We start from the raw sequence: 20,848 nt of genomic DNA on the forward strand, positions 1-20,848 counted from the left end.
ACTCACGAGGAGGATGGTGGGAGGAGCTATAGGAGGAGGGGCTCATTGTAATGTCTGGAATAGAGCCATAGAACGGGACAAAACACGTAGAAACTCCATGTTTGACCCCGTTCCATGAACTCCATTCCAGCCATTACAATGAGCCCATCCTTCTATTGCTCCTCCCACCAACCAGGAAGAAAATCTGTCTCCCTCCAGCAGGTGCCGTTTTTTCGCCCACCAAGCAACGGGTTTTTGTATGGAGGTCAAGGAGTGTTAGTCAACAAATTGGTCAAAATAAAATGAATGTCTTATTTGCAACGTGAGGTTTATTTGATCGAATATAAGTTCCACTAATCCAAAGAAAGGATAGTTGGAAGCTAAACAGCCCGCACTGCCGCTTTGTGGACAACAACTCCCATTTTTAGGGCGGAAAGACATGTATTTTGTCAATATATGCATATATTGCCCCAATGCATTGTAAACAGGAAGCACAACCTCCTCATGACCTTCTTCGATCTGAAAACGTAGCGGCAGCTCTCCCTAGCGGTTAGCAAGCAGTTAGCAGCGAAGGGAGTGGAGAGATTGAGAAGTGAAAAGACAGGAAGGCCGTGGTACATCGGCGTCTCCTATACTAGATATGCAGTGGCTACGGCTGGTGGTATGACAGCTTCTAGCTATCGTCTTTGTATGGACATGTAAATCGCTGCTTTTGAAAGGTTTGTACAGTAAACAGCAGCACCGATTTGCCAATAATGACAGCCTGAGTCATTGCTTAGTAGCTTGTTACATACAGCCAGTCAGCTAGCTAGCTAGCTGCTAAAACTGGTTAACATTAGCTGGAGAGCTTACTTTACTTCAGTCATTGCTCTACTTCCACAACGGATAGTCAATATTTGCATGATGTTGCTAGGTCATTTAGGTAACCCTAACCCATTTTTGGCTCTGGGTTTGCTAATCAAAGTGCCCCAGAATTTCTCTAGAAATGATGGTTTGTTGCCAGCTAGGCTAGCTAGCATGATGGCTAACTGTCAAGTGATAATTGCTAGAAGTCTCTAGTTGTACCATTATTGCGGTATCCTCCTAGCTAACTAGTTAGGCCCTAGAGTTTTTCCACGTCCGTTCACGTGATCAGGAAAAGTTCCTGCTCCTACTGATTCCACACTAGCCTTGGAATTGGGACTTTCAGTGAGAGTTTGTAAAATATTATTGGAAAGACTGTTTCTTTGCACTTACAGGATCCCAATTATCCACCCTTCTCCTAAAGTGTGCATGGATTTAAAAGCATTGGCTGAAGGAAATTTCCACCATTGTTACAGAAATAACCTGTAAGTGTGCAAGTGCACACTTTGGGAAAAGGGTGGAGAATCGGGACGCATCCACAGTGTGTTGATCTGATCCCCTCTGCTCTTACAGGAGATGTCTGTGTTGACCTGATCCCCTCTTCTCTTGCAGGAGATGTCTGTGTTGACCTGATCTCCTCCTCTCCTGATCTTACCGTCCTGACTCTTGCAGTAGATGTCTGTGTTGACCTGATCTCCTCCTCTCCTGATCTTACCGTCCTGACTCTTGCAGGAGATGTCTGTGTTGACCTGATCTCCTCCTCCTCTTGCAGGCGATGTCTGTGTTGACCTGATCTCCTCCTCCTCTTGCAGGCGATGTCTGTGTTGACCTGATCTCCTCCTCCTCTTGCAGGCGATGTCTGTGTTGACCTGATCTCCTCCTCCTCTTGCAGGAGATGTCTGTGTTGACCTGATCTCCTCCTCCTCTTGCAGGCGATGTCTGTGTTGACCTGATCTCCTCCTCCTCTTGCAGGCGATGTCTGTGTTGACCTGATCTCCTCCTCCTCTTGCAGGAGATGTCTGTGTTGACCTGATCTCCTCCTCCTCTTGCAGGCGATGTCTGTGTTGACCTGATCTCCTCCTCCTCTTGCAGGCGATGTCTGTGTTGACCTGATCTCCTCCTCCTCTTGCAGGCGATGTCTGTGTTGACCTGATCTCCTCCTCCTCTTGCAGGAGATGTCTGTGTTGACCTGATCTCCTCCTCCTCTTGCAGGCGATGTCTGTGTTGACCTGATCTCCTCCTCTCTTGCAGTAGATGTGTGCTGTGCCTTCAAGATGAGTGTGAAGGCATTTGAGCTGGTCCCTGCCGTGGAGCGGGAGCTCCTGATGGGAGACAAGGCCCGCATCAACATTGAGTGCATTGAGTGCTGCGGCAAGCACCTGTACGTGGGCACCAACGACTGCTTCATACATCACTTCCTGCTAGAGGAGCATGCCACGACCAAGGGGATGCTATCCTACACCGTCCAGAAGCTGCTGTTCAAGTACCTGGGCCTGAAAAAGCCCGTGGAGGCCCTGAAGGCCGCGTCAGCGTTAGAGCGCATCATTGTGCTCTGTGACGCTACAGTTAGTGTTATTGACATGATCACCTTAGAACCCGTGCCTTCGGGCGGGGCCAAGATTAAGGGCGTGGCCGCGTTCTGCGTCAACGAGAACCCGGTGAACGGGGACCCGTTCTGCGTGGAGATCGGGGTGCTCTCGGCCCGGCGGCGCACCGTACAGATATACATGGTTTACAAGGACAGGGTGCAGCTGGTGAAAGAGGTCAACACGCCGGAGCAGCCGTGTGCGGTCAGTCTGGACGGTTACTTCCTGTGCCTGGCCCTCTCCACGCAGTACATGATCCTTAACTACAGCACAGGGGCCGCGCAGGACCTGTTTCCCTATGACAGCGAGGAGAGGAAGCCCATAGTCAAGAGGATCGGCAGGGAGGAGTTCCTCTTGGCTGCCCCTGGTGGCCTGGGTGAGTCATTACAACAGCAGCTGTATTGTTTATCAGTAGATCTTATTACTAACATATCACTAGTGACGTATTCTCTCGCTCGCTCTCTCGCTCTCTCTCTCTCTCTCTCTCTCTCTCTGTGTCTCTCTCTCTGTGTCTCTCTCTCTGTGTCTCTCTCTCTGTGTCTCTCTCTCTCTTCTCTCTCTTTCTCGCTCTGTGTCTCTCTCTCTGTGTCTCTCTCTCAGGTATGTTTGCCAATGCAGAGGGTATATCCCAGCGTGCTCCAGTGAACTGGTCAGAGAGTGTGATGGGAGCGGCTGTGTGTTTTCCCTATGTGGTGGCGCTAGACGAGGGCTTCGTCACCATCCACAGTATGCTGGACCAGCAGCTCAAACAGACCCTCTCCTTCAGAGACGGACACATCCTACAGGACTTTGAAGGTGCCAACATGGCTCCCCTACACTAGTCTAAATGTCTAGCCTTGTTGGCTTACCTCAGTAGACCTATGTCTACAGTATCTATGGCTGAAGAGATGGTGACCCTGTCTGTGTCCCTAACCCTGACCTGTCTGTGTCCCTAACCCTGACCTGTCTGTGTCCCTAACCCTGACCTGTCTGTGTCCCTAACCCTGACCTGTCTGTGTCCCTAACCCTGACCTGTCTGTGTCCCTAACCCTGACCTGTCTGTGTCCCTAACCCTGACCTGTCTGTGTCCCTAACCCTGACTTGTCTGTGTCCCTAACCCTGACTTGTCTGTGTCCCTAACCCTGACCTGTCTGTGTCCCTGACCTGTCTGTGTCCCTGACCTGTCTGTGTCCCTGACCTGTCTTTGTCCCTGACCTGTCTGTGTCCCTAACCCTGACCCCTCCGTGTCCCTAAACCTGTCCCTAAACCTAACTGTGACCAGTCCCTGTCGGTGGTTTGTAGGTAAGCTGGTTCTGGCCTCCTCTAAAGTTGTGTATGTTCTGGTGCCCCTACCCCTGTCCCGAACTGTGTACCTGTCTCTGTCCCTAACTGTGTCTCTGTCCCTAACTGTGTCTCTGTCCCTAACTGTGTCTCTGTCCCTAACTGTGTCTCTGTCCCTAACTGTGTCTCTGTCCCTAACTGTGTCTCTGTCCCTAACTGTGTCTCTGTCCCTAACTGTGTCTCTGTCCCTAACTGTGTCTCTGTCCCTAACTGTGTCTCTGTCCCTAACTGTGTCTCTGTCCCTAACTGTCTCTGTCCCTAACTGTCTCTGTCCCTAACTGTCTCTGTCCCTAACTGTGTCCCTGTCTCTAACTGTCTCTGTCCCTAACTGTGTCCCTGTCTCTGTCCCTAACTGTGTCTCTGTCCCTAACTGTGTCTCTGTTCCTAACTGTCCCTGTCCCCTGTCTCTGTTCCTAACTGTCTCTGTCCCCTGTCTCTGTCCCTAACTGTCTCTGTCCCTATAGGTAAGGTGGTTCTGGCCTCCACTAAGGCCGTGTACGTGCTGGTGCCCCTACCCCTGGAGAGACAGATTCAGGAGCTGCTAGCTGGACACAGAGTGGAGGAGGCCCTGGCTCTGACTGAGGGAGCCAGGAGGAACATTCCCAAAGACAAGTTCCAGGTACAGACTGTCTGCCACAAATAGTGTTTCTGCTAGAGAGCTTGTCAATACTCTCCACTAGCTGAAAACAGATGATCAAAAGGCTGATTTCTAGGCCTCCCTAGAGGAGCAGTGGTCTAAGGCAGCGCTAGCTGTGTCACTAGAGGAGCAGTGGTCTAAGGCAGCGCTAGCTGTGTCACTAGAGGAGCAGTGGTCTAAGGCAGCGCTAGCTGTGCCACTAGTGGAGCAGTGGTCTAAGGCAGCGCTAGCTGTGTCACTAGAGGAGCAGTGGTCTAAGGCATCGCTAGCTGTGCCACTAGTGGAGCAGTGGTCTAAGGCAGCGCTAGCTGTGTCACTAGTGGAGCAGTGGTCTAAGGCAGCGCTAGCTGTGCCACTAGTGGAGCAGTGGTCTAAGGCAGCGCTAGCTGTGTCACTAGAGGAGCAGTGGTCTAAGGCATCGCTAGCTGTGCCACTAGTGGAGCAGTGGTCTAAGGCAGCGCTAGCTGTGTCACTAGTGGAGCAGTGGTCTAAGGCAGCGCTAGCTGTGTCACTAGAGGAGCAGTGGTCTAAGGCAGCGCTAGCTGTGTCACTAGTGGAGCAGTGGTCTAAGGCAGCGCTAGCTGTGCCACTAGTGGAGCAGTGGTCTAAGGCTGTGCCACTAGTGGAGCAGGGGTCTAAGGCAGCACTAGCTGTGCCACTAGTAGAGCAGGGGTCTAAGGCTGTGCCACTAGTGGAGCAGGGGTCTAAGGCAGCGCTAGCTGTGCCACTAGTGGAGCAGTGGTCTAAGGCAGCACTAGCTGTGCCACTAGTAGAGCAGGGGTCTAAGGCTGTGCCACTAGAGGAGCAGGGGTCTAAGCCAGCGCAAGTCCAGACTGTGTCGCAGCCGACTGCAACCGGGAGACCCATGGGGCGGCGCACAATTGGCCCAGCGTCGTCCGGGTTAGGGGAGGGTTTGGCCGGGCAGGGATGTTCTTGTCCCATTGTGATTCCTGTGGCAGGCCGGACGCAATGCAAGCTGACACGGTCGCCAGGTCTACGGCGTTTCCTCCGGCACATTGGTGCGGCTGGCTTCCAGGTTAAGTGGGCATTGTGTCGAGAAGCAGTGCGGCTTGGCAGGGTTGTGTTTTGGGGGACGCACGGCTCTCGAACTTCGCCTCCTGAGTCCGTACGGGAGATGCAGCAATGGGACAAGACTGTAACTACCAATTGGATACCACAAAATTGGAGAAAAGGGGGGTCATAATTTTTTTTAAATAACAAAAAAAAAGTTTATTTCTATAGTTTATTTTGGTCTTTTGTGAGTACAGCCCAGGGAGTTATTGTGACAGTGATGCATCGTGTGTTCCCAGGTGACTCATTTAACTGGGGTGATTGTGTCCTTATGAAATGTAAAATATAGAATAAGAGGGATGAGATGTGATGCATCTTTAACGTTCTCTTTCATGATACCCCCCCTCACCCCTCCTCCTCAGATATTGCACAGAAGAATCCTCCAGCAAGCAGGATTCATACAGTTTGGACAGCTTCAGTTTCTCGAAGCGAAAGAACACTTCAGGACAGGTCAGTTGGACGTCCGGGAGTTGATCTCCCTCTACCCTCTCCTCCTCCCGGCCTCCTCCTCCTTCGCCCGCTGCCACCCGCCGCTCCACGGGTTCGCCGACCTCAACCACCTGGCGCAGGGGGACCAGGACAAGGTCCAGAGGTGCAAGAGGTAAGAGATGTGGTCCTCTGTAGCTCAGTTGGCAGAGTATGATGTTTGCAACCCCCATAATAGTTGGTTTGATTCCCAGGACCATCTGTACGTAAAATACAGAATAAAGTGCCTGCTAAATGGCTATTATTATTATTATTATTATTATTTATTATTATTATTCTAGGTTCCTCATCACGTACCTGGGTGAGGTGCGAAGCACGGAGGGGGCTAACGGCTGCCGGGAGGACGTGGACACGGCTCTGTTGAAGCTGTACGCTGAGCAGGACCACGAGAGTCTTCTGGACCTGCTGGCCTCCCCCAACGCCTGTTTACTGGCAGACAGCGCCCCCTGGCTAGAGAAACACCACAAGTGGGTACTGCAGCTAGCCTAGTGGGTACTGCAGCTAGCCTAGTGGGTACTGCAGCTAGCCTAGCGGGTACTGCAGCTAGCCTAGCCTAGCGGGTACTGCAGCTAGCCTAGCCTAGCGGGTACTGCAGCTAGCCTAGCCTAGCGGGTACGGCAGCTAGCCTAGCCTAGCGGGTACGGCAGCTAGCCTAGCCTAGCGGGTACGGCAGCTAGCCTAGCCTAGCGGGTACGGCAGCTAGCCTAGCCTAGCGGGTACGGCAGCTAGCCTAGCGGGTACGGCAGCTAGCCTAGCGGGTACGGCAGCTAGCCTAGCCTAGCGGGTACGACAGCTAGCCCAGTCTAGTGGGCACTACTATGGTTAGCCTAGTGGGCACTAAGATATTGCGTTCAAAGTAGCCTGCTATGCTATTGCCTTTAAAGTGTGTAATGAGTGTGTTTTTTATGTTATCTTTCTCCTGTGTATCAGGTACTTTGCACTAGGCCTCCTCTACCATTATAACGGCCAGGATTCAGCTGCTCTACAGGTAAACATGCTACTACTGTACACTACCTTAGTTTGAACACGGTGACCGTACCACCATGGCTCCTTTATATGGCAAATACATCTAATCAAACCTGGCCACATCTTAAGCACCTAGGATGAAAAGCCCTATAAATCCAATCCATTATCTTGATTATTAATTTAATATGAATTGTAATGAAATGTCTATGGGGTTGTAAGATGCATGTCTGTCTCTCCTCCTGTAGTTGTGGGTACGGATAGTGAATGGGGACCTTCAGGACTCTACCAGGTCTGACCTGTATGAGTACATTGTGGACTTCCTGGGTTTCTGTTCCAACCCGGACCTGGTGTGGAAATATGCGGACTGGGCCCTGCAGAGAGACCAGACGGTACGGTTCTGTCTGCGTTTCCAAATGGCACCTTAATCCCTATATTGTATACTACTTTTGACCAGGGCCCTATATTGTATACTACTTTTGACCAGGGCCCTAAGTTCTAGCAGAAACTAAGTAATGATGTCGACTGCCGGCCATTTTGGATATACCCGCAGGAGTAAAGAAGACTCTCCTCATTGTAATTCTACGGGTGTTTATCTGTGGTCTCTGTAGATAGGGGTGCAGATCTTCACCAGGAGGCCGGTGGGTCAGGACCAGGTTAAGGAGCAGAAGGACCAGGTGAACCCAGACGACGTCATCACGTACCTGGGGAAACACAGCCAGGCTCTGCTGCTCTACCTGGAACACCTGGTGCTGGGCCGACGGATACAGGTCAGAACATACACAGGACTTCAGAACATATTCCATACACGATTTACCTCCTTCAACTATCCCTGGCGCTTGGTCTTTACTGCTCTCTCTCTCTCGCTCTCTGTCTGTTTGTCTCTGTCTGTTTGTCTCTGTCTGTTTGTCTCTGTCTGTTTGTCTCTGTCTGTTTGTCTCGCTGTCTCTCGCTCTCTCTCTGTCTCTGTCTCGCTGTCTCTCTCTGTCTGTTTGTCTCGCTGTCTCTCTCTCTCTCGCTCTCTGTCTGTTTGTCTCTGTCTGTTTGTCTCTGTCTGTTTGTCTCTGTCTGTTTGTCTCTCTCTCTCGCTCTCTCTCTGTCTCGCTGTCTCTCTCTGTCTGTTTGTCTCGCTGTCTCTCGCTGTCTGTCTCTCGCTCTCTCGCTGTCTCTCTCTGTCTCTCTCTCTGTCTCTGTCTACTGTATGTAACTCTCTGTCTCTCTCTCGCTGTCTGTCTTTGTCTACTGTATGTAACTCTCTCTGTCAACTGTATGTAACTCTGTCTCTCTGTAGAAAGAGAAGCTCCACACCCACCTGGCAGTGCAGTACACAGACAGAGTCCTGTCTCTCCTGTCTCAGTCCCCCCCAGTGGACCAACAGGTGTCAGTAGCCCGGGACAAACTCCAGCTCCTCCTCAGGGAGTCCAGCCTGTACCGCGTCCAACTACTACTGGGTGAGCTGTCCACTGTCAATGTGTCCCAAATTACACCCTATTCCGTATCCAGTGCACAGGGCTCAGGTCAAAAGTAGTGCACTACATCAGGAATGGGGTGTAATTTTGGATGTGGCCAATGTTGTTGATGTCCACTTTTTTAAACAACATTTTAGTTTGATCTCGTCCAGTTGAAGTATTGTTCCTGTTTAAACATGAGATAATACCAATACACTACATTTAGTTTCCTGGCAGAATAATGGGGTCCTCCAAAAAGGACAGAATGTCTATAACCTGCTATAACCCTGGTTTTATCCATGATGACATGGTTATAACCTGCTATAACCCTGGTTTTATCCACAATGACGTGGTTATAACCTACTATAACCCTGGTTTTATCCACGATGACGTGGTTATAACCTGCTATAACCCTGGTTTTATCCATGATGACATGGTTATAACCTGCTATAACCCTGGTTTTATCCACGATGACATGGTTATAACCTGCTATAACCTTGGTTTTATCCACGATGACATGGTTATAACATACTATAACCCTGGTTTTATCCATGATGACATGGTTATAACCCTGGTTTTATCCACGATGACATGGTTATAACCTACTATAACCCTGGTTTTATCCACGATGACATGGTTATAACCTACTATAACCCTGGTTTTATCCATGACATGGTTATAACCTACTATAACCCTGGTTTTATCCACGATGACATGGTTATAACCTACCATAACCCTGGTTTTATCCATGACATGGTTATAACTCTGGTTTTATCCACGATGACATGGTTATAACCTACTATAACCCTGGTTTTATCCACAATGACATGGTTATAACCTACTATAACCCTGGTTTTGTCCATGACATGGTTATAACCTGCTATAACCCTGGTTTTATCCACGATGACCTATGGCTCTGTCTCCCCCTCCCTCAGGTAAGATCCAGGAATGTGACCAGTTGTTTCTGGAGAGAGCCACGCTCCACGGGAAACTAGAGGAGCACGATAAGGCGTTACACATCCTGGTGCACCAGCTCAAAGACTTCCCCGCTGCTGAGGCCTACTGCGTGTGGGGTTCCGCCTCCCGGGACCCGGCCTACCAGCAGAGCCTCTTCCACCTCCTCCTGGGGGTCTATCTGGACCGGGACCTTCCCAGTAGTACGGTCACCGGGGAGCTGGAGATGGCAGCGGTGGACCTGTTAAACCGGCACGGGGAGGTGTTCGACGCTGTGCGCGTGCTGGACCTGCTTCCTGAAGGCTGGTCCCTGCAGCTGCTTCGCCCGTTCCTCGGACGCGCCCTGCGGGGGAGTATGCACGCCTGCCGCACCTCCCAGGTTGCACTGGGGCTGGCGAGGTCAGAGAACCTACAGCTGCAGCACGACAGGGTGAGATTGGAACGACGCGACACACACACTGCGCGCGCACACACACACACACACACACACAAAATCAAATCAAATTTGTTTTGGTCACACATGTTCAGCAGATGTTATTGCGGGTGTAGCGAAATGCTTGTGTTTCTAGCTCCAACAGTGCAGTAATATCTACCCATTCACAACAACACACACACACAACTCTGCATTATGTGTTTACGACAAAAGCTCTCCTGATTTTAAATCTTTGTAATTGCTCCTACGTTCTGCTGAGTCGTGATGAAGGTGAGATGTAACTGTGGCCTTGTTGTCGTGTCATCAGTTGAAGCAGAGGAGGAGCCCCGTCCTGGTATCACAGAAGAAGGGGTGTGTTCTGTGCCACAACACCTTCAGCGAGCCGGACTGTGTGTGTCTTCCAGGAGGCGTGCCCGTACACACACACTGTGCCGCCCAGAGGGTGGTACGAGACTCGCCCACCAGGAGACAACTAGCCAATAGCAACAACCACACATGAAGCCCCTTGACCACCATCACCACCCAAGCCTCGCCCAGAGCCAGTGTGACGGGAGGAGCCTAGCAGCAGCCCGGGCTGTGATTGGTTGCATCTGGGTGGGTGGGGGGGGGGGGGGGGTCACATCAGATGATGACTATGGGGAATAAAAGCACAGAGGTTACCATGGCTACCGTGGTCCAGCGTAGTGGGAGCAGCCCTGGAGCATACTCAGAAACACAGAGCTGACCACACTTCTCTACTGTGTGTGTGTGTGTGTGTGCGCTCGTTCATTTGTGAATGAAGGAAGGAAGGTATTTATTCCAGTGCCACCATGCATAAACAACAGGGAGACTGATGACCGACTGAGTTGTGAATGAAGTTCTACAACAAGAACTAAACTCCACATCCATCCATAATGACTTTAACATTGAAGTGAAACCTACAGTCTGTCCTGGTCCTCTGTTATGTCTGTCCTGGTCTAGTGCTGAACCCCTCTGTTATGTATGTCCTGGTCTAGTGCTGAACCCCTCCTCTGTTATGTCTGTCCTGGTCTAGTGCTGAACCCCTCCTCTGTTATGTCTGTCCTGGTCTAGTGTTGAACCCCTCCTCTGCTCTGTCCTGGTCTAGTGCTGAACCCCTCCTCTGTTATGTCCTGGTCTAGTGCTGAAACCCTCCTCTGTTATGTCTGTCCTGGTCTAGAGCTGAACCCCTCCTCTGTTATGTCTGTCCTGGTCTAGTGTTGAACCCCTCCTCTGCTCTGTCCTGGTCTAGTGCTGAACCCCTCCTCTGTTATGTCCTGGTCTAGTGCTGAAACCCTCCTCTGTTATGTCTGTCCTGGTCTAGAGCTGAACCCCTCCTCTGTTATGTCTGTCCTGGTCTAGAGCTGAACCCCTCCTCTGTTATGTCTGTCCTGATCCAGTGCTGAACCCCTCCTCTGCTATGTCTGTCCTGGTCTAGAGCTGAACCCCTCCTCTGTTATGTCTGTCCTGATCCAGTGCTGAACCCCTCCTCTGCTATGTCTGTCCTGGTCTAGAGCTGAACCCCTCCTCTGTTATGTCTGTCCTGGCCCAAACCTGAGATGAGCTTGAGTCTATCCCTGGGGAGGGTCTTACTGCAGAACACAGTACAAGCAGACCAGTTAGACATCTCCTCCTTCACTACAGTGGCTCCTCTCTGCTGCTGGTATCTGAGACTGAACTTGAAGACGATGATTCCCCAGTGAGGCTGTGTTCACAGCCAGGAGCGTTCCTAATTGTTGCTAAATGTTATGCTGTGTTGCACACACTCTCTCTCACCCCTCCAACCTGCTCCCCTTTCCCGAACCTTGTGTCCACACTACTTAAGAACTGTCTCTCTGCCTTCAAGCAAAAAAAAAACAATGTTTTGGTTTTCATTTTGCTAACCAAGGTGAGGTTGAAACATCCAGCTAACCTGATGCTCGCTGGTTTCAGCTCAGACCAGGGCCGTATTCATTAGGCACCAAACTGAAGAAAACGTGACGGGGACTAGCTGAGCCATCTTGGAAAAACAAACTTGTTTTCCTCTTCCACTGCGAAACATTTTGCTTCGGTGTTCCCGGATGAACATGACCCCAGCTCTATGGGATGTGAAATGCTAAAACACTGAAAACAGAAGAATTGGCTAATGTTTCACTGACCAAAGCAAACGTTTAACCTGATCCCAGATCTGTTCGCGCTCATGCCAACTTCATTGCTATTAGTCAAGCCAATTATTTTTGGCATGACTATGAGTGACAAGGAGTTGTCATGGTGACACAAACAGACTGGCACTCAGGCTAAGCTAGGTCCTATTTATAGAGTTCTCGGCTTTGTATCTGTCCCATTATGGCATCAGTGACAGCATGAGCAGCACCATTGAGTCTATCACCATTTTAAAGTAGTACATTTTCTTTTTTTTATGTTTGAAAAAGTGTATCGCTAATATTAGTGATTTACCTCCACCTGCATTGCCCGGGGTCTTGAACCAAATCTTGTCATTCATTTGTTGTGGCCACTACAAGGCTTTGATATAGCTTAAAGCCATTTACAAAACTAAGCAAACAAATTTGAAGAAGACGATGCTCTCTGATCATTGACCGATCGCTCCCATCTCATAGGAATCGCTGTCCAGTTGACTACTTTAAAATGGTGGAAGCGCTCAGTGACAAAGTCCAAGCAAATAGTGTTATTTCCAAGTAATGATCTCTCTCCATCTCTATGGTCCTGTCCCAGTTCACGTCGATCAGTGAACAACGTGAGTGTGGGTCGAACAAAGCAGGAAATCAGCCTTTGTATTAACACATGGATTTACAGGGAAATCCTTCAATTATGCAAATTAGCCGGTAAAATCTAATTAGTTTTTGTGTCGACGCGTTAAAACCAGATGAGCGTTTTGTGAAAAAAAGGAAAAGGGAAAACGCAATGCAATGCAGTCTGTCTGTTTAAAGGCTTTAGTTGTTTTGTTCTCACCCTGCTCGCTGCTGGTTTATAGCAAACTGATTTATCGGTCAAAAATACTATTTTGTCTTTTTAAAACGTGTGAAATGTCAAACTTTTTGATGGATTTTGCAATAGACCATTTGATGAGCACAGACTAAGTGAAACTCCTCTTTTACACACACACACACACACACACACACACACACACACACACACTTACTTCTCTGTTCTTCTTCTCTATGATATCCAGTTTGTTTCTCTGTTGGTGAAGGGTGTTGTGTCTGTCTGTTTCTCAGGTGGCACCCTATTCCCTATATAATACACTACATTTGACCAGGACCTCTAGCCGTTTGGGATCACACCCGTAACTGATCACACCCGTAACTGATCACACCCGTAACTGATCACACCCGTCCTGATCACACCGTAACTGATCACACCCGTCCTGATCACACTCGTAACTGATCACACCCGTAACTGATCACACCCGTAACTGATCACACCCGTAACTGATCACACCCGTAACTGATCACACTCGTAACTGATCACACCCGTAACTGATCACACTCGTAACTGATCACACTCGTAACTGATCACACCCGTAACTGATCACACCCGTAACTGATCACACTCGTAACTGATCACACTCGTAACTGATCACACCCGTAACTGATCACACTCGTAACTGATCACACTCGTAACTGATCACACCCGTAACTGATCACACCGTAACTGATCACACTCGTAACTGATCACACTCGTAACTGATCACACCCGTAACTGATCACACCCGTAACTGATCACACCCGTAACTGATCACACCGTAACTGATCACACCCGTAACTGATCACACCCGTAACTGATCACACCCGTAACTGATCACACCCGTAACTGATCACACCCGTAACTGATCACACTCGTAACTGATCACACCCGTAACTGATCACACCCGTAACTGATCACACCCGTAACTGATCACACCCGTAACTGATCACACCCGTAACTGATCACACCGTAACTGATCACACTCGTAACTGATCACACCCGTAACTGATCACACTCGTAACTGATCACACCCGTAACTGATCACACCGTAACTGATCACACTCGTAACTGATCACACTCGTAACTGATCACACCCGTAACTGATCACACCCGTAACTGATCACACCCGTAACTGATCACACCGTAACTGATCACACCCGTAACTGATCACACCGTAACTGATCACACCCGTAACTGATCACACCCGTAACTGATCACACTCGTAACTGATCACACCCGTAACTGATCACACTCGTAACTGATCACACCCGTAACTGATCACACCGTAACTGATCACACCCGTAACTGATCACACCCGTAACTGATCACACCCGTAACTGATCACACCCGTAACTGATCACACCCGTAACTGATCACACCCGTAACTGATCACACCCGTAACTGATCACACCCGTAACTGATCACACCCGTAACTGATCACACCCGTAACTGATCACACCGTAACTGATCACACCCGTAACTGATCACACCCGTAACTGATCACACTCGTAACTGATCACACTCGTAACTGATCACACTCGTAACTGATCACACTCGTAACTGATCACACTCGTAACTGATCACACTCGTAACTGATCACACCCGTAACTGATCACACTCGTAACTGATCACACTCGTAACTGATCACACTCGTAACTGATCACACCCGTAACTGATCACACCCGTAACTGATCACACCCGTAACTGATCACACCCGTAACTGATCACACCGTAACTGCTGCCATGTGACTGGAAACAGCCAGATATGACTCTACATGTTGTAGATGAAGGTGTTGCTGTCTGGCTCTCTATTCCCTCCGTACTCCACTACTGGTTTGACTCCCTATTGGCACTTAATGTTCTGTTACTTGATAAAGGAATGAATCACTGTCCGTTACTCGATTTGAAGATCTAAATGATGTTTGTTTTTTGTTATCGTTGAAAGAGGGAAGTGTAGAATACCGGACTGAGCAGTCTTCTAGGTTTTGTTAAAACGCCAAAGGTGTTGTTCCTCTGATATTTGGGGAAAACAAAAATAAAAAAATAATCATTCCTGTGTAAACAAAGCCAGGAGTGTATTTGTGGGCAGGGCTGACTTCCAGTGGCTGGTTCCATGCACAGTGATTGGCCAGGATAACTAGGTCAGGTGTACCGATTGGACACATTAATTACAATAACTCCGCCCCCCCCGAGAGTGGCACATTTTGGAGGAGATGATGTCAGTGGACAACACCTTTAACACTGTCTGGCACCCTATTTAGTATGTAGTGCACTACTTTGGACCAGAGCACATAATGGGTCTGGTCTAAAGTAGTGCACTATATAGGGAACGGGGTTCCATTTCACACAGCTTCAGGGCCATCCATCCTTCTGTATGGTCATCTCTGGAACAGGGTTCCATTTCACACAGCTTCAGGACCATCCATCCTTCTGTATGGTCATCTCTGGGACGGGGTTCCATTTCACACAGCTTCAGGACCATCCATCCTTCTGTATGGTCATCTCTGGGACGGGGTTCCATTTCACACAGCTTCAGGACCATCCATCCTTCTGTATGGTCATCTCTGGGACGGGGTTCCATTTCACACAGCTTCAGGACCATCCATCCTTCTGTATGGTCATCTCTGGAACAGGGTTCCATTTCACACAGCTTCAGGGCCATCCATCCTTCTGTATGGTCATCTCTGGATGGATGTTCAAAATGGACCCATCTTTTCCGTCACTTCTCAGATCATTTCAGTGACGTCTGATTTCAAGATTTACATTTTTTAAATTAACATTGTTACATGTTGAATAACAACTTTAACTTTGGTTCCAGGCTTCCTTCTGTTAGTGCCTGGGCTGTCGACGCTATACACATGGGCCCTGGTCTGAAGTAGTGCACTATATAGGGAATGGGGTGCCATTTGCCCTGGTCTGAAGTAGTGCACTATAAAGGGAATGGGGTGCCATTTGCTCTGGTCTAAAGTAGTGCACTAAAAAGGGAATGGGGTGTCATTTGCCCTGGTCTGAAGTAGTGCACTATATAGGGAATGGGGTGTCATTTGCCCTGGTCTGAAGTAGTGCACTATATAGGGAATGGGGTGTCATTTGCCCTGGTCTGAAGTAGTGCACTATATAGGGAATGGGGCCCTGGTCTGAAGTAGTGCACTATATAGGGAATGGGGCCCTGGTCTAAAGTAGTGCACTATATAGGGAATGGGGCCCTGGTCTGAAGTAGTGCACTATATAGGGAATGGGGTGTCATTTGCTCTGGTCTAAAGTAGTGCACTATATAGGGAATGGGGTGTCAATTGCCCTGGTCTGAAGTAGTGCACTATATAGGGAATGGGGTGTCATTTGCTCTGGTCTAAAGTAGTGCACTATATAGGGAATGAGGTGTCTTTTGGGATGCAGTGGTTTACTCTGCACAAACAAGTACTTACTGTCTTCTGCCTTCTCCCCTGGCACCAATAACACATCATGTGTCTAAACATGACCTTAAACAAACCTCCTCTCTGGCTCTCTCCCTCTCTATCTCTCTCCCTCTATCTATCTCTCTCTCTCTCTCTCTCTGGCTCTCTCTCTCTGGCTCTCTCTCTCTGGCTCTATCTCTCTGGCTCTCTCCCTCTGGCTCTCTCTATCTCTCTGGCTCTCTCCCTCTCTGTCTCTCCTGCTCTATCTCTCTGTCTCTCTCCTGATGTATTTTATAAATGTATGTGTATATACTGTATATATATTAGTTTGTTGCTTTGTAAATCAATGTAGGTGGAATGTACAACATGTGAAGATGTCCATTTTAATAAACATGACTACATGCTGACATCAGTTGGTGGTTATATTGTAATGTGATTTAACAAATCGTACATAAAGAAGTACATAAAGAATCCATCCAGGTCATTGGATCTGATTCTATATGTGACAATAATTTGCAAGAGATGTTGTATAAAGATTATAGATCCAGATTACATTATAAAATGTCATTTACTGTTGCGTCAACCTCCAGATCCACCCATGTAAAAACAATGTGTCCCTTTTCTGACTTCTGAAGTGGTGTCTCTTTGTTCTGTCTGTGTTACCGTGGCGACGTGAGCGTTCTGTCATCCTTCCCTAGAGGAGATACTTCTCTGTAAAGAAACCCGTACAGGACTGGATTAGAGCCAAGCCAGCAAAGCATGACGGATTTGTGGACGGACACACACACACACACACACACACACAAACACACCTCTGGCTGTGCTGAAGCAGCTTTCACAGTGCACTGTCCCTCTGTGGAGCCACATACTGTCTCCTACATGGAGGTCTCCTAGAGGACAATGGCACACCTCACACTGTCGAGGAGAGGAAGATGGTTACATACAGTTTGGGTTCAGAGACAGATTATTAGAATCACATGAATAACTGCCTACTGATTGACTGCCTGACTGACTGCTTACTGATTGCCTGACTGACTGCCTACTGACTGACTGCCAACGGCAGGGTAGCCTAGTGGTTAGAGCGTTGGACTAGTAATCGGAAGGTTGCAAGTTCAAACCCCCGTGCTGACAAGGTACAAAATCTGTCATTCTGCCCCTGAACAGGCAGTTAACCCACTGTTCCTAGGCCGTCATTGAAAATAAGAATTTGTTCTTGCCTGGTTAAATAAAGGTAAAATAAAAAATCAAACTGACTGCCTACTGACTGATTGACTGACTGACTGCACACATGATACACATCTAGAGGACATATCCAGTTATCACTACAGCACAACTATGTGGAAGATGTGTGACTTCCTGTAGATGTGTGTTGAATAGATAGACATGAGACGTTCTATAGATGTGTGTTGAATAGATAGACGTGTAGATGTGTGTTGAATAGATAGACGTGTAGATGTGTGTTGAATAGATAGACGTGTAGATGTGTGTTGAATAGATAGACGTACTGTAGATGTGTGTTGAATAGATAGACGTGGGCTGTCGACGCTATACACATGGGCCCTGGTCTGAAGTAGTGCACTATAGATAGACGTGTAGATGTGTGTTGAATAGACAGGTGCGTTGCTTTACCTTGAAGCAGGATGAGTGGCTGTAGATCTGTAGATCCTCCAGGATCATGTTGGCTCCAGCCACCATCGGTTTACAGCAGTACGAACACAGGCCCTTGGTCACACTCCTGTACAGCAGAGGGCAGTAGTGAGTTGGGGATAGAGAGAACACAATAGTGACAGCTTTGCTGAGTGCAGAGTCAGCACCTGTGATGTTCAAGGACGATAAGACAAACACAGTCCTGATACAGTGTTCATTTACACATTATAATATTTTTTAACATTTATTTTGACTGTTCAGACAGAAAATGTATTGGCTACATGAACACAAAACACATGGCTGACATGTTGGGTATGGACTAGAGGAGAGTCTGGGTTGGAGTCAGGGAGGGTATAGAGAGGAGAGTCTGGGTTGGAGTCAGGACTGACCTGTTACGTATAGAGAGGAGAGTCTGGGTTGGAGTCAGGACTGACCTGTTGGGTATGGACTAGAGAGGGGAGTCTGGGTTGGAGTCAGGACTGACCTGTTAGGTATGGACTAGAGAGGAGAGTCTGGGTTGGAGTCAGGACTGACCTGTTGGGTATGGACTAGAGAGGAGAGTCTGGGTTGGAGTCAGGACTGACCTGTTAGGTATGGAGAGGAGAGTCTGGATTGGAGTCAGGACTGACCTGTTCGGTATGGAGAGGAGAGTCTGGATTGGAGTCAGGACTGACCTGTTAGGTATGGACTAGAGAGGAGAGTCTGGGTTGGAGTCAGGACTGACCTGTTAGGTATGGAGAGGAGAGTCTGGATTGGAGTCAGGACTGACCTGTTCGGTATGGAGAGGAGAGTCTGGGTTGGAGTCAGGACTGACCTGTTCGGTATGGAGAGGAGAGTCTGGGTTGGAGTCAGAGAGGGCGGGTCAGGGAGTCTGTTCTCTAAGCTGAGAGAGGAGAGAATGAAGAAGGGTCGTTATGGTGTCGCTGACCCTGCTCAGTCCTGATTCATTTAGGATTTTAGACAAATCTGACAGTTGACCAAATCTCCGGACACATTTTATCGGAATCACAGTTTTGAGATAAAAGTTATTTAAAGTCATAAAGGGCAAGAAGATACATTAAACCCTTTTTTAGTTCATATTCATTAATATTTTAGAATTCATTATATATTCATTATTATTTTAGAATTCATTATATATTCATTATTATTTTAGAATTCATATATTCATTATTATTTTAGAACTCATTATATATTCATTATTATTTTAGAATTCATTATATATTCATTATTATTTTAGAACTCATTATATATTCATTATTATTTTAGAATTCATATATTCATTATTATTTTAGAATTCATATATTCATTATTATTTTAGAATTCATCAGATATTCATCATTATTTTAGAATTTTAAACACTTTTTTGGAGAATTTGAAATCCGGAGAACAGCATTTCCTGGCATAGAGCCAACATGGAAATGAATTGTTTTGGAAATATTTAGAGAATTCCAAAAACAAATCTTCCCCCTTGTGACAGCCTGGTCTCATAGACTAGACGTAACATAGTAAAAGTAATTCCAGGACTCTAATCAGTATGATATGTTACCTTGGGTGTGGTTACATAAGACAGAAGGCTATGAAGGCAAACCCCCAAATGTTGCGTGTTTGAATCTCATCATGGACAACTTTAGCATTTTAGCCAATTAGCAACATTGCAACTACCCTTTTAATTTAACTCCTAATCTTAACCCTAACCCCTAGCCTAGCTAATGTTATCCACCTAGCTAACATTAGCTTTAGCCACCTAGCTAATGTTATCCACCTAGCTAACATTAGCTTTAGCCACCTAGCTAATGTTATCCACCTAGCTAACATTAGCTTTAGCCACCTAGCCAACGTTAGCCACAACAAATTGGAATTCGTAACATATCATACATCTAGAAAATTCCAGCTGTGCTGGGTGGAGATAAGAGAACATGGCCATTAAGTCCAGATCGTTCCTCAAGATGTTCAAACGTTCATAGATGACCAGCAGGGTCAAATAATAATCACAGTGCAGAGTTAAAAAGTAAGAACATAACAAAGGAAACAGTAACACAATAAAATAACTGTTCATTGTTGTCATGACTTTGAATGCATACTGCCAATCATCAATGTTCATTATGTCAGAAGTACCTGATCTCACTGATTACAACTTGGGGCATTGGAGGTGGTGGTGGTAGAGTTGTTGGAGTTGTTGGAGGTGGTGGAGTTGTTGGAGGTGGTGGTGGTGGAGTTGTTGGAGGTGGTGGTGGAGTTGTTGGAGGTGGTGGTGGTGGAGTTGTTGGAGGTGGTGGAGGTGGAGTTGTTGGTGGTGGTGGAGTTGGTGGAGGTGGAGGAGTTGTTGGAGGTGGTGGTGGTAGAGTTGTTGGAGGAGGTGGTGGTAGAGTTGTTGGAGGTGGTGGTGGTAGAGTTGTTGGAGGTGGTGGTGGTAGAGTTGTTGGAGGAGGTGGTGGTGGAGTTGTTGGAGGTGGTGGTGGTGGAGTTGTTGGAGGAGGTGGTGGTGGAGTTGTTGGAGGAGGTGGTGGTGGAGTTGTTGGAGGAGGTGGTGGTGGTAGAGTTGTTGGAGGAGGTGGTGGAGTTGTTGGGACTGCCGGGGGCTCTTCATCAGTGATGTGGGTAATGGCGTGGGGGAGTACCTCTGGAGGGCTTAGTGGGGAGTAGAATAGTTTTTTGGGGGAGGAAAAGACCCTTGCAGTAAAGAGGGACATGGATGGGCTCTTCAGCGATGAGCTTCTACAAAACCACACGGAAATAAAACAAGAGTTTTAGTCAGTTACTGTAATACAGCATTAAATAAAAGCTCACAAACACAATCAAACTTTAAACTCATGTGAAGTTACTTGTTCTATGTGTCTGACTTACGTGAGGGAGTTTAGGGACTTTGGGGAGGTGCTCCCAGGACTCATGGCTGTCTTGGGATCTTTCATGCTCTTTGAGGTGGTGCTGGGAGGAGAGGGAAGACCGTCACGGTTGAGTACACCATTAGGAGGGTCTGACAGTTTTTGGTACAATTTTAGTCCCCTGAGTTCGAATTTTGACCTCTTTACCTTAAAACGAAGGACACAGTCTTGGTCTTCGGAGGAAGTGGAGGGCTGAGGTAAAACGAAAAACACAAATACAAACCCAAAAATCAGTTTAAGGAA

At 47.9% G+C, this 20,848-nt stretch overlaps 2 protein-coding genes across 4 annotated transcripts; one reads left to right on the forward strand and one right to left on the reverse strand.

The window, feature by feature from the left end:
• The first annotated feature begins 266 nt into the window (after nt 1-266).
• On the forward strand, nt 267-11,577 carry LOC118941019 (transforming growth factor-beta receptor-associated protein 1 homolog). 3 transcript variants are annotated; one of them, XM_036951132.1, is made up of 12 exons: nt 267-698; nt 2,035-2,784; nt 3,009-3,203; nt 4,193-4,347; nt 5,799-6,037; nt 6,204-6,389; nt 6,853-6,910; nt 7,134-7,277; nt 7,497-7,655; nt 8,177-8,336; nt 9,269-9,717; nt 10,028-11,577. In XM_036951132.1, exons 2-12 carry the CDS (start codon nt 2,097-2,099, stop codon nt 10,217-10,219), a joined length of 2,625 nt encoding a protein of 874 aa, XP_036807027.1. In that variant the 5' UTR covers nt 267-698; nt 2,035-2,096; the 3' UTR covers nt 10,220-11,577. The 3 variants fall into 3 exon arrangements, with proteins under 3 accessions (XP_036807027.1, XP_036807026.1, XP_036807025.1); XM_036951131.1 differs by having other exon boundaries at nt 2,077-2,784; XM_036951130.1 differs by having other exon boundaries at nt 268-698; nt 2,074-2,784.
• Nucleotides 11,578-16,438: 4,861 nt separating this feature from the next.
• On the reverse strand, nt 16,439-19,993 carry LOC110527169 (sciellin-like). Its single transcript, XM_036951289.1, has 5 exons — nt 19,839-19,993; nt 18,538-18,606; nt 17,706-17,811; nt 16,889-16,991; nt 16,439-16,787 (listed from the first exon to the last, which is right to left on the reverse strand). The coding sequence occupies exons 1-5, from the start codon at nt 19,865-19,867 to the stop codon at nt 16,771-16,773; spliced, it is 324 nt and encodes a 107-aa protein (XP_036807184.1). The 5' UTR covers nt 19,868-19,993; the 3' UTR covers nt 16,439-16,770.
• Nucleotides 19,994-20,848: the final 855 nt, after the last annotated feature.

This window comes from Oncorhynchus mykiss, chromosome 18 (genome assembly GCF_013265735.2).
Source record: "Oncorhynchus mykiss isolate Arlee chromosome 18, USDA_OmykA_1.1, whole genome shotgun sequence".
Classification (NCBI taxonomy): Eukaryota; Metazoa; Chordata; class Actinopteri; order Salmoniformes; family Salmonidae; genus Oncorhynchus; species Oncorhynchus mykiss.